Here is a 12,599-nt window from a genome sequence, read left to right on the forward strand (position 1 = left end):
GAAGAAGAAGAAGAAGAAGAAAGACAAGGAGGACGATAGCCTCTTTTCAAGAATCTTTCATTTGATGTAAAATTCACAGTTCATGTGAAAACAATATAAAAGTAATTATAGCACCTGGTTGTGGCAGCCCATCATAAGATGCAAGGATCCAGAACAGTGATGATGAACTTTTCTCCACACTCTCTCATTATTTTTCTGTACCAATGCTATATATTGATTGATTCTCCTCTTATCTGTCTGACCACTCTTTTTTTTTCAGTCTCTTTTGTATGGATGAATTTTTATGAATAGATGTTCTACTTGGCACTCCTTTTTATATATTTCTGAATTATCTATTAGTGATCTCACCAACTCTTATAGCTTTAACTACTATCTCTAAACAGATGATTCCAAAATATCCAAATAATAGTAATAGCTACCATTTATATAATTTAAAATTTTTAAAGTGATTTAAATTTTTCAAAGTGGTTTATTAATATTATCTCATTTTATTTATACTCACAACAACTCTGAAGGATAGGTATTATTATTATCCCAATTTATAGGTAAGAAAACTGAGGCAGACAGGTTAAGAGACTTATTCAGGACCTAACATAATATCTGAGACTTGATTTGTGATCTTTCTTTTTTAAAATTTTCTTTTTCTTTTTTTTAAACTCTTACCTACCATTTTGGAACCAAGACTGTGTATTGGTTCCAAGGCAGAAGAATGGTAAGGGCTAGGCATTGGGGGGGTCAAGTTACTTGCCCAGGGTCAAATAGCTATGATGTATATGAGGTCAAATTTGAACCTAGGGCCTCTCTTCTCTAGGCCTGGCTCAAATATTATATTTATTTATTTATTTATTTTTAAACCCTTATCTTCTGTCTTGGAATCAAAACTGTGTATTGGTTCCAAGGCATAAGAGCAGTAAGGGCTAAGCAATGTGGATTAAGTGACTTGCCCAGGGTCACATAGTTAGGAAGTGTCTGAGACCAGATTTGAACCTAGGACCTACTGTCTCTGGGCCTGGCTCTCAATCTACTGAGCCACCTGACTGCCTCATATTTCTTTTTTTAAAATATTTTTCCATGATTATGTGATTCATGATTTTTCCCTCTCCCCTTCCCTCCGAGAGCTGACAAGTAATTCCACTGGGTTATACATGTGTTATTAATTTGTGATCTTTCTGACCACAGATCAACTAATGACCCACTGGGTCATTAGTTGCCTAAAATATATTTAGCCATCATCTCTCTTTTGAGCTATAACTTCATCTCTAACATTTTGCTTGGTATTTCTACTTAGATTTCCCAGAGAAATCTTAAACTCACTGTATACAAAAGAAAACTAATTACATTCTCCCAAAACTTACTCTTTCTAGCTTCCTTATTTCTGGTAAGTTTAGTATTCATCTGAATTCACAACTAATGAGTCATCTTTGACTCTTCCCTTTCACTTATCCTCGTATCCAATTATCTTCCTTTTTTGTTAATTGTCCTTCAACATAGCCTACAACACCCTAGGAAGGTCCTCATTAACTCTCACATGATCTGAATCAGTATATTCCTCATTTCACTCTTAGCCAACAGCAATTTGCTTTTTCTCACATATAACAGTCTATCTTGCACCTCTGTGGCTTTGAATTGATTGCCCTTCAGGCCTGGAATGTTCTCAATCCTTATCTCCTACTCAAGGAAGCCCTCTAATCCCTTAAAGGGATAGATTAAGTGTCTCAGCATTCCACTAGCCTTCCTTGATTCCCACTTGTTAATACTGACTGTTCTAGCAATTTAATTGTATTTACCTTGTATGCATCATGTACTTACTTATCTGCAAGTACATTATATTCTTCAGTTTAATATAAACTCCTTGAGGAACTATATTCAATTGTATTTGAATTTGCAGCAAATACAATTTTTGGCATAGAGAAAGTGCTTAACAAATCATAGAATTATAAATCTCTTTCTGAAAAGGATTTAAGAAGAACTTTAAATTATATTCATCATTTTATAGATGAGGGAGCTAAAGTCCAGAGAGTTTAAGTGATTTTCCCGAGGATTAAATTTCCAAGGTAGTAAGAATCAGATGTTGCTAGTTGGCTAGCTCTCCTTATACAAAAAATCACATTTATACACCTGGACCCAAGGGCTTTAATGCACTCCCTCTCACCTCTGCGTCAAAGAATTCCTACAGTCCTTCAAAGCACATTTCAAGTGGTAATTCTTGGACTAATTTTGATCCATCCAGATATTAGCACACTCTCCTTGAAATTATTTCATTTTAGTTAAGTATGTGTTCTATCTCAGTCCACTTTGGTCTGCTGTGGTTTTACCCATGATTCCCTCCATTTGCCCCAAATGTGAGGGGTCAGGGCAAACCCCAATGTAAATGGGATACTAATGATATGGTAAACACTGTGGGGCAACTTTTGGTCAAGTTTTGCTCTTTTCTGTGCAGACTCTAAAAAAATGCAGAGATTGTGGAAATTGAGCATTGTTTGAACTTGTGTGACTGGGAAACTGAATCACCTGTATTTGCTATCTAGAGACCCTCCAACCAATGACCTAGGTTAGCACTGGGAACCCTTTTTGAATTCCCATGCCCAAACTGCAACTTCAAGCTGCCTGTGACTCCTCTGCATTACCTCATATAAAGGAGGGAGGAAGTAGTAGCTTTGGCTGCCTGGACATAGGAGCAGAGCATGCAAAAAATAAAATCCTTGGGCACCAGGAAGAGGGGGGAAAGGAACAGCTCCCAGTGCTGCCAATCTTCTGCCAATGCTGGCCTAGGTTATGTCTAAAGACGGATGAGTTTTCTCATAATTGTGGATCTAAGTAACTCATATGTCTTATCCAAAAAGGTAGCCTCATACTAATCCACTAGTTATGTTTCCTATATCCTTTTGATTATTTACAGCTACTTGGCAGGGCTTGTGGGACATTTCAGCCCATATCATTCCCCTTTCCAAATAACACAGGGTCTAGAACAAGTATAGGGGAAAAGATCAGTCTTCTAGAACTACTTCCTGCTAAATTGGGGTGCATTGGGATCATCACAAGGCTTCTGGGATTGGAAAGCAACAGCAGTGGTTGGAGGCATACTTGTTGCTCAGCAGCCACAAATTCAGCAAAGTAATTAAACAAATAAAGGCCAAAAATCAAAGGAAGCAATAATAAAAAGCAAAGGAGATATGAGGGAATACCACCAGGTACCCAAGGGGAGGAAAGACTTAAAGGAGTTCCAAAGGGATGTTTGGTTATTGTTTATATCACGGAGCCACCTAGTTCATGGAAAAATTCTGTTCAGATTCTCTTCAGCCTCTCAAGTCCAGGTGCTACAGGAGGAATTGATGACTCTTTACTCAATAGGAGATAATCTTACAGTTCTCCTGCTCCATTTTGGCAAGGGATTTCAGGGACTTTTGGAGATGGTGAATGGATCTTCCAGACTCCTGAGCAATGATAACTAGAGTCATAATTGATATTTAGGAACAAAGTAGTAATGGGTAGATTTGTAGACAGAGATATTATCATCCACAAGGTGTCCAAATGTGCAAGAGCAAATAAAGTTGACATTATCAAGGCAAGAGTATGCTAAGATGTCCCCAGTAAATTACAAAGAAAAACACGAGGAGGATGGGTGCACGTAGCAATATGAGTGTGGAAAGAAAAGTAGGAAACAAAAGTATGGCTGAGCAGAGTGTGGAGTCACAGCTGTTCCAGTGACTAATTGGATCTGGGTTCCTGATGCCAGTGGTCTGGGAGTCAGGTTGACAGACAAGGACTACTTGAAAGCAAGGGATTTGGGTTATAATTCAAACAATTAATTGAAGAAGTTCCCATACAAATAAAAATATTTATAGCTGCACATTTTAACAGCAATTATTCAGAAACAAAGTAAATGCTTATCAACTGAGTAATGGCTAATTGTGGCACATGAAGGTAAGGAATATTCAGATAAGAAATGAGGTTTTTGATGAATACAAAAAAGTATAGAAAGATCAATTTGAACTGATATAAGCAGAGCCAAGAAAACAATATACATAATAATTATCACTATGCAAATGGAAAGAACAACACACATAAAGGAGTTCAAGGTAAAAGTCACAAAATTGTAAAGATAAAACATGTTTCAAAAAAAGAAATAAAAGAAGAAAACCCCAAACCGTGTCTTTTGGGGGATCAAAGTTTCATAGGTGTTTGCCATTGCATGTGTTTTTTGAACTTTTAAAATATATTTATCTGTTGTCCTGATTTTTTTTCTCCTTAAAAATATTTAGGCGGGCAGCTAGGTGGTTCAGTGGATTGAGAGCCAAGCCTAGAGAGGAGAGGATCTACATTCTGGCCTCTAACACTTCCTAGTGGTGTGACCCAGGTCAGGTCACATAACCCTCATTGACTAGCTCTTACCCCTCCTCTGGTATTGATTCGAAGACCAAAGGTAAGGTTTTAAAGAAAAATACTTTGTATTATATAGGATGACTTTCTGAGAGAAGGAAGAAGAATACTGAGGATAACTCTGATGGTATAAAGAACAACAGACATTAATAAAAAATAATTTAAAAACATGTAAAACTTTTAAAATAAGGTATGGATATCAGGAGGGGGAGGCATATATTGAAAAATGTAATTAATATAAAAAGTATATCAATTAAAATTTGCTGTTGTTTTGTTTTAATGGAGCTAAAATTTACATAAGCACTACTCCACAGGGTCATTTTGAGGATCATATAAGGTAATGTATGTAATACTTTACATAAACTTTTAACACTAGTATATTTTACCAGTTAAAATAGATTTAAACTCTTATTTTTTAATATTCCTTTTGTTGCTTGTTATTAATGGATTCTCTATATTTGGCCTTTCTGACCTGATTCCTTATTTCAGCAGGTATCTTCACTCATGAGCACTAGTGATAGGTTAGAATTCCCATGAAAAGAAAGAAGACACAGATTATTTTAGGATGGTCTGTTTGGTTCTGCCCTGAGGCTCTTTCTTGAGCTATACTTATTAACTAGTTCAACTGTCCTGCTCTGATAACTGCAGTCTGGTCAGTCCTCTGTTTCCCAGTGGCTAATTGTGACTGCAAGTTGCTTTCTGAGATTTGCCTTTTATTCACTGAATACATATGAGGAAAGTTTGAAAAGACTGAAGATGTCTAATCTAAAGAAGAGAAGACTAAGGGGAAGTATGAAAGCTGTCATCAAATATTTGAACGGCTGTCACAAGGATGAGATGACAGACTTGTTTGTATTGTACCAGCAGAGAGTACTAGGACCAGTGTGGAGGAGTTATATGAAAACAGATTTTAACCCAATATGAAAAAGTAACTAAAATTATATTTGTACAGCAGAACAGACTGTTTTATGTAGTGATAAACTAATTCTCTTTCATTTGAAATATTCAAGTAGAGACCAAATAATGATGTGTAGCATCATCATCTCTAAAATATCAGGATTTTTTAGAAGATTCTTAGCACAAGTCCTGATATGTACTCAATAATTTTTTTTAAATTGAATTGAATTGGATGACCTCAAGTCCCTTCAAATTCTATTATTGTGTTTAGCCATATAAAACACCAATGTAAAGAAAAACTGCTTAGAATCCCACATGACTTTATTATAGCACAAGCCCCTTATGAGTGTGTGTGTGTGTGTGTGTGTGTGTGTGTGTGTGTGTGTGTGAGAGAGAGAGAGAGAGAGAGAGAGAGAGAGAGAGAGAGAGAGAGAGAGAGAGAAAGTTTAATATTCAAGCAATGGTCAATGATCAATGGTCAATGAAGCATTTTTCTAAGATATTTTCCTTTTTCACTTAACCTGTCATTTGATATATATTTGTTATGTCTCATATATAAAAAATCAGTTTGGGAATGAGTAGTAGATCATGAGTTGTTAAATATGAAAGTAGTACGTGTTTTGTATTGTCATATTCACAAATCACCCCTAGGTTAAGGCATCATGTGAGATAAATGTGCATTTGCAGATTTGTGAATAATCTTTTTAGGGCCATTTCAAAATATTAGTATAGTTAGATCTAACTTGAGCATAACAAACATTCCAATTGGAGTGAAAAAGTGGCCTGCTGCCTAGTATGCCCTTTAAATCCATTAAGGAGAGATTCTTAAAATGTTCAAGTCTAACAGGTAACTCTAATGGTTTCATTGTTCTGTTTATTCTGCTGATCATAAGTTAGGCAGAACCTGACATTTTCATTGCTAATAGCTCCCTTTCAAAATGTGTTGACACTCTGGCTGATTTGAAATGGCTTAAATGGCATAATGCCTACCCACAAATAACCACATTTCCACATATAAGAAATAACATATTACAAAATAGAGCAGAAGACATTAAATACTTGACGAACAACATTATGTGATCATTTCCTGTCTGTAGTTAAAAGAAAATATTCTCTTTTCTTTCCCTTTCTTTTCCTTTTATCTTTTCCTTTTTTGGTTGCATTTTTTTTAATTGAAGCTTAATGCTAAATACTTTTGCCTCATTCTGTAGATATATGTAGGTGATATGTAAAAACAAACAATTTCAACATCACATATGCATGTCTGTGTGAACAAAATATCTTTATTTTCTTGGAGAATATAATCATATAAAATAGTAGTAATGTGTTTTTGTTTTATTTTGAGTAATTGTTAATGAATGTTCATTAGACTTTTGTATTGTGAACATTCATTTTGTGGTAGAGGAAATAAATATTAATCTTGTACTTGATATCTACTTCTTACATTGAGTATATTTTCAAGATGTGATCCTATTAATCCTTTTATGAGGTATCTTTGGGTAAGCTTTTTTTTTTAAAAAAAAACTGTTTTGTTTTATTTTTAACTCCAAAGAAGTAAAATTAAATCCAGTCAACAAAAATTCAAAAAACATTTCCTGTGTGCTAGTCTCTAAGATAAGTCCTGGGAATATAAAAAGAATCAAAAAAGAAGTCAGTCCCTGCTCTCAAGAAGGAATAGACAAAACATAAAAGGAAGCTGAAAAAGAAGGAAACATCATGATGATTCACTGATGAAACACATTGCCAAGAGAGGAATGAAGGGATGAACATGGTTGATATAATCTGTTCCTTAAAATTGAGATTCTGGTGTGAATTAACCAATCAGAAGATAGGACTGCCTGGAGCAAAGGGATTTTTCAGTTTGAGAAGGCTTCTGTAGCATAGTAGTAAAGGCATTTTCTTTAGTGAGAAAGTTGCTGGAAAATGGTAAAAAAAATAATTCTAGAGAGTCAGAAGCAGGAAAGTAAGGAACAAGGGAGAGAATATAGCTAGAAGATGATACTTCTTAATTTGTATTTGGAATTTCACAATGAAAGCATTATAAGTTAGTACCAAAAAAAAAAAAAAAGCCTAATGACTTCTTTTGAGGGAATGATTTCCTAGGATAAAACTTTGCCTATATGAACCCCAAACTAGAAACCCTAGTGAGAGCAGACCAGCTGAGTCACAGGTGGTGTGTATGTTTGTATATTCTATATGCATAATTGCACCACAAACACAGTTAACTCTAGCAATATCATCTTATGATAATATCATTAATGGCTTATAAGTAACCACATTGTGAAATATTTTAATTAACTGCCAATTTATAGCAATGTTTTTCTGGAAATGGCTTTCCCTTGTAATGTTGTTTCACCCAACATCATATTTTCCTACAACCAATTAATGATATTAGACAAGGTGAGCATGTGCTATGAAGTCATTATTTCTGTTCAATTTTTACTCCTTTGACCTATTTTTTACAAGTTAATATACTTCACCTTTCCATGAAAAATAAAATGTTTTTTTTTGTTACTTAACTTATTTTTTGAAATGAAAAACATACCATGATTTCATGTGGCACTTACAGTAACCTTATAGTTTAAAAAAAGCAAATAAAAAAGACTACCTTTTTAAGAATTCTGATGAAAGTATAATTTGCCCTGGCTACGAGTATCTATGTACTCTGATAAATGGATAGGGTCTATGTATCTTTATATGAAAAAAGAGATGTTTATTTTCATTAGCCTCTAACTCCAGTTTTGCATTTCCTTCAATTGTTTAAAAACATTATTTTGAGATAGGTCCTTACACTTCACCAGACTCCCTAAGGGATCAATAAGCCAAAAAAAAAATGTTAAAAACCACAGGTCTGAAGGTATCACCATAAAGACAAACTTAATTGATTGAAAATTGCATATTTGTCAGATATTTTTAAAGGTCAGTTTAATTGTTCTCCCTCTTAAATAAATTGTCAATCAACTTATAGATATTATAAATACTTAGCACTTAAGATTTTTTTCTTTTTTTTTCTTTTTTTTTTTTTTGTTTACAATTCCTGGAGACATTTTTTTCTTTGAACACACCTTTTAAGTAGCCAGGGTTTTTAAGAGATAATAAAACATTTTTCAAGATACTATACAGGTACAATAGTGCCTCAGAGGCTCTGTTCTTTAAGTATACAATACTAAAATCAATTTGTAGACCTTCCAAATTATTCAGTTCATTAAATAATGCAACTTTGAGACTGGCTGATTTTTCTATTGAGCCACTGGTTACTTTAAGTCTTCCACGAAGGGCAGGGAAATGTGAAAAGTGAAGGAGAAAATATCTGTTTAATAGCTGAATGGCATTTGAGTGGAGGGGAGAAATGAGTTGCTAAGGTTCTTTAACAACATCCACCAAAGCAGGTCTCAAGGTTCGTCCATGTAGCTTATACCCAACTTTGTTTACTAGTGCAACAGTGCCAGGCTCCTTCCCCTCTACTGGAGTATGGAACAAGGCTTCATGTTCATAGGGATCAAATTTGTCACCAAGAGGATTTAATTTGAGCAAATCATGCTTTTTGAACACTTTTTGAATCTGGACTTCAGTCATAACAAGACCCTCATATAGGTTCTTCAAATGAGGGTTTTCTTCCTTTATTTCATCTTTTGGTACACTTTCTGTAGCCTTTTCCAAAATGTCAGCAACTTCTAATAAATCCTTACAGATACCTTGAATACCATATAATTTTGCCTCTTCTACCAATTTTTGGCTCCGTAGCCTCAAGTTCTCTGTATCTGCTAAGGCTCGCTTATATTTCTCCAAAGTTTCTTTCAGCTGTTCTTCTAATTTGACCTCTTCAATTAGTGTCTTCTCTGTAGCGGTACTGTCTATTTTCTGTTCATTTTGACTGGAATCCTCTTCTAAGTTCTGGCCATTATTTTTCTGTTTTGTTGCTGTACAGAGCCATCTAGAAGAGGTTCTGAAGAAAATTCAATTCAATGTTAATGATTTGCCCACGGAGCGAGAGAGCTATGGCTGGAAGAGTCAGTCGCACCAAACCTGAGCACTGTGCCGCCATGGCCACCCCTCAGTTCAGCGTAACCTTTTTTTCTTTTCTTGAATGAGCAAAACAGCTAAAATACTGATATGTGCTAGGATTGGTGAGTTTTTTTTTTTTTTTTTTACTTTGTGCTGTGCAATTGCACTTTCTCCAGTAAAACACTGCTAAGTAAGCTTAGGGAAAAATACAATGCCATTCGTATTTGATTTTAAAACTACTTTTAAAACAAAGAAACTAACAAAAACAAAGTATACTCACAATTAATTCTGAACTTAAAAAGTCATGGACCTTTTACAAGTACAAAAGAAAGCAGAAAAAAATCAGAGAATCAAGAAAATGTAATTGAAACTTTTATTGGGGAAAGGTTTCATATGTGGCTGCCTATTAATGACTTCCCCAGCATTGAGTTTCCATTTGCTTAAAAGTAATATGCACAGGATCCACAGGGTGCAGAAATGAATGAGAATTGGGTCCCAAAGGAAATATTTTTAATTTTTTCTTTTCTTCATCTACTATTTAAGGCAAACATGATCTGGCTGCTCTGTATACATGACCTGTTCACTCCAGGAGAGTGTTGGTTATACATTTTCCTATGCATAGGGAGGGAATAATTTACCTTCTTTTCCTGTGTTCTGCCCCACTGAAGGGGAGAATAATCCCAGTAGAGCTAGTTTTAAATTGAGTTCAGTCATGCACCTTCTTAGTAGCAAAGAACAGCTAGCTTCAAACATGGAAGAGTTATTTCCCATTAATACTAGATAGTTCCTAACTGTCCTTGCCTGGTTACATCTACTTTGAGTGTTAAAAGCACAGGGAAATTTCTCTTAGAAACAGCAAGCATTTATAGACAAGTCACTATAATTCAGAGACACAGGCTTCTTTGTTCTTCCTTATAAGTCACTCCACCTTCCTGTTCCATTCATTTTCATTGACTGCCCCCCTTGCCTGGAATGTTCTCTATCCATGTTCCTCCCTCCTGGTTTCCCTAACTTCTAGTCTCAGTGAAAAGTTCACCTTCTGCAATGAAGCTTTCCATACCTGCTTAAATACTAGTATCTTCCCCCTATGATGTTCTCTAATTAACTCTGTATATACTTATTTAGATGCTTTCTCTGTCGATGTGGAATCTAGAGACCCCAAACTTGTGGCTTGGTGGGATCTGATGAACCCCAAGTTTAGAACTAGTTTGTAAGTTGGAGACCCCAAAGCTTGGACTTGGACTTGTTCCCTGTTCCCCCAAAAATCCACTCTGAAGGGCATCTCAGACTAACAGTTTCAGACTGAATAATGGACCCTAAGGTCAGTACCCTTTTGTCTTAGGTAGTCTTCCCCATTGTATTAGAGACCCTTTCCCAGGAAAGACCCAAACCTGGGCAGCAGCCATCTTTTTAGTATCTATTGTAAGCAGCCCCTTCTCTTACACCCTAACCTCTGGCTAGGATTCCTTTCCCAAGCTTGATTGTATTCTGTCAGTATAGTTTGAACACTCCCATTTCCTTGTAGCTATGGTAATGTCATCTTTCCCTGCCCCTTGATTTCCCCAAATGGTATATAGGTTCCACAATTTCTTTTGTTCCTTGGAGTCATCATCTAGCTTGGTGGCACTCCCAGGGGCCAGGGACTAGGGAATCCTGAGTTCGATCCCTGGACTCTGTGTAGGCCTACTGAGCCCTGTTCTTTGTATCTTCAATACATAACATAGTAAGTATCCTATAAAGGCTTTTTGAGTAACTGATTGACTGACCGAATGACAGACTGACTAATTTTTTCTCTGGCTTTGGCTCACTGCTCCAGTCTCAATTTTATGACTTATACTTGGTACATCATATATATATATATATATACATCTAAGTTTAATATTAATCTCAGATTAATATATACATATTAATCTGAGTAGTGAATTATTTGCTGACATGGACAACATTTTATTTATCCTTTCAGTCTTTTTTGCTTTGTTTCTCTCTGGGTCTAAGTTATTGTACATACTGATATATATCAACCTCCCAAATGGAACTATCTCTCCCATAAGTCATCTTGGTGACATGGGCATTGTGCAGATATGGCAGGGACCCTGTACCCCTTGACTCTGGCCTGCTGTGAGGAGGGGAATTCCCTTCCCCCTTCCTGCCCTCAAGACCCCCGAGGCAAGGACCATTGTCCTTGGAATACCTTTTGAGTTGAGGTAGACAAAGAGATACACCTCCAGAACTCACCTGGACAGTCTAGGCCCTGAGGGCCTCAGACAGACCCTGCACCCACTGAGTGCCTTAGTTAGGGGAGTCATGTACACACTAAGAGGAAAGGATACAAAAGGGCGAGAACTGGGGGACTCTGGCTGCTCCACTCATGCTGTCTTGCTGGCCATTAAGCCTATCTTACTAATAAATCTTTCTTTTTACTTTTAAGCTAAGTTTGGAGTCCTCTTATTCTTGAGAATGGTTTCCTTTCCGAACCCAGGGGTTCACCAATTTGCACCCCTATAACATTGGGTTCAGACATCAGAATTCTCCCTACCTGTCTGCCTCATCCAACCTAGAACAAATGACTGTTAACTCACTCCCCAGGTCAAGAACATCAAATGTGAATTGGAATCCAGGCCTGGAAAAGAGTTGCCTTGGTTAAATATAAAGGTTAAATATAAATATAGGACATTCTATTGTCCTATAACTAGTAATCTCTATTCTCCTTTTACAATGCATTATTCAAAGTCTTAGGTTGCCTAAATTAAAATTTATTTTCTCTGCCACAATTCATTTTGCCTTCAACCCTATCTATCTCAATCCTAAACCTCAGTGTCCTTACCTCCTTTCCATTATGCCCTCTGGAACCTTGTTCCATTGATGACACTGCCTTTTGAATTAAACCTCTTCACACTGCTTCCATGTTCTTGTAATCATAGAAACTTGACTTCTAACATTGGGTTTAGGATTTCCATCTACTATTCTAAATGATAAAATAAATTAGTGTGCCGATCTTATAGCAATAATCTCTTTAAGAGTTTCTTCCAAAACACCCACCACAGCCACAGGTAGTGAATGGATTTTCTTTGACAATCTCTTGAAATTTTAGATTGAAGGAAAAACACATTTTCTTTGTACCTCACTGCCAGACCCATAATGTTCTCTCTCTTGCCATCACATAGCACTTTGGTAAAATCCTTTCCTAATCCTGGTTAAAGTGATTTACTGTATTGTATTTCCCCCCCTTCTTTATCAAGAAGTTATATTCCCTGTTCACATTCTTTTTCTCTATGCTAATCCCTACTTTCACCTTTAATGTTTCCTCAAAGATTCTA

The 12,599-nt window shown here is 36.1% G+C and overlaps 1 protein-coding gene across 1 annotated transcript; it reads right to left on the minus strand.

The window, feature by feature from the left end:
- Nucleotides 1–8,634: 8,634 nt before the first annotated feature.
- LOC123247788 (grpE protein homolog 1, mitochondrial-like) lies at nt 8,635–9,322 on the minus strand. Its single transcript, XM_044676808.1, has 2 exons — nt 9,258–9,322; nt 8,635–9,223 (listed from the first exon to the last, which is right to left on the minus strand). The coding sequence occupies exons 1-2, from the start codon at nt 9,320–9,322 to the stop codon at nt 8,635–8,637; spliced, it is 654 nt and encodes a 217-aa protein (XP_044532743.1).
- Between the last annotated feature and the right edge of the window lie 3,277 nt (nt 9,323–12,599).

This window comes from Gracilinanus agilis, chromosome 4, assembly GCF_016433145.1.
Source record: "Gracilinanus agilis isolate LMUSP501 chromosome 4, AgileGrace, whole genome shotgun sequence".
NCBI classification, from domain to species: domain Eukaryota; kingdom Metazoa; phylum Chordata; class Mammalia; order Didelphimorphia; family Didelphidae; genus Gracilinanus; species Gracilinanus agilis.

Bases quoted from the DNA above. Each gene is read 5' to 3' on its own strand.
- LOC123247788 (XM_044676808.1), bottom strand. From the start codon at position 9,322: ATGGCGGCACAGTGCTCAGGTTTGGTGCGACTGACTCTTCCAGCCATA. The intron at 9,224-9,257 runs GCAAATCATTAA...AATTTTCTTCAG, and splicing joins ATAGCTCTCTCGCTCCGTGG to AACCTCTTCTAGATGGCTCT.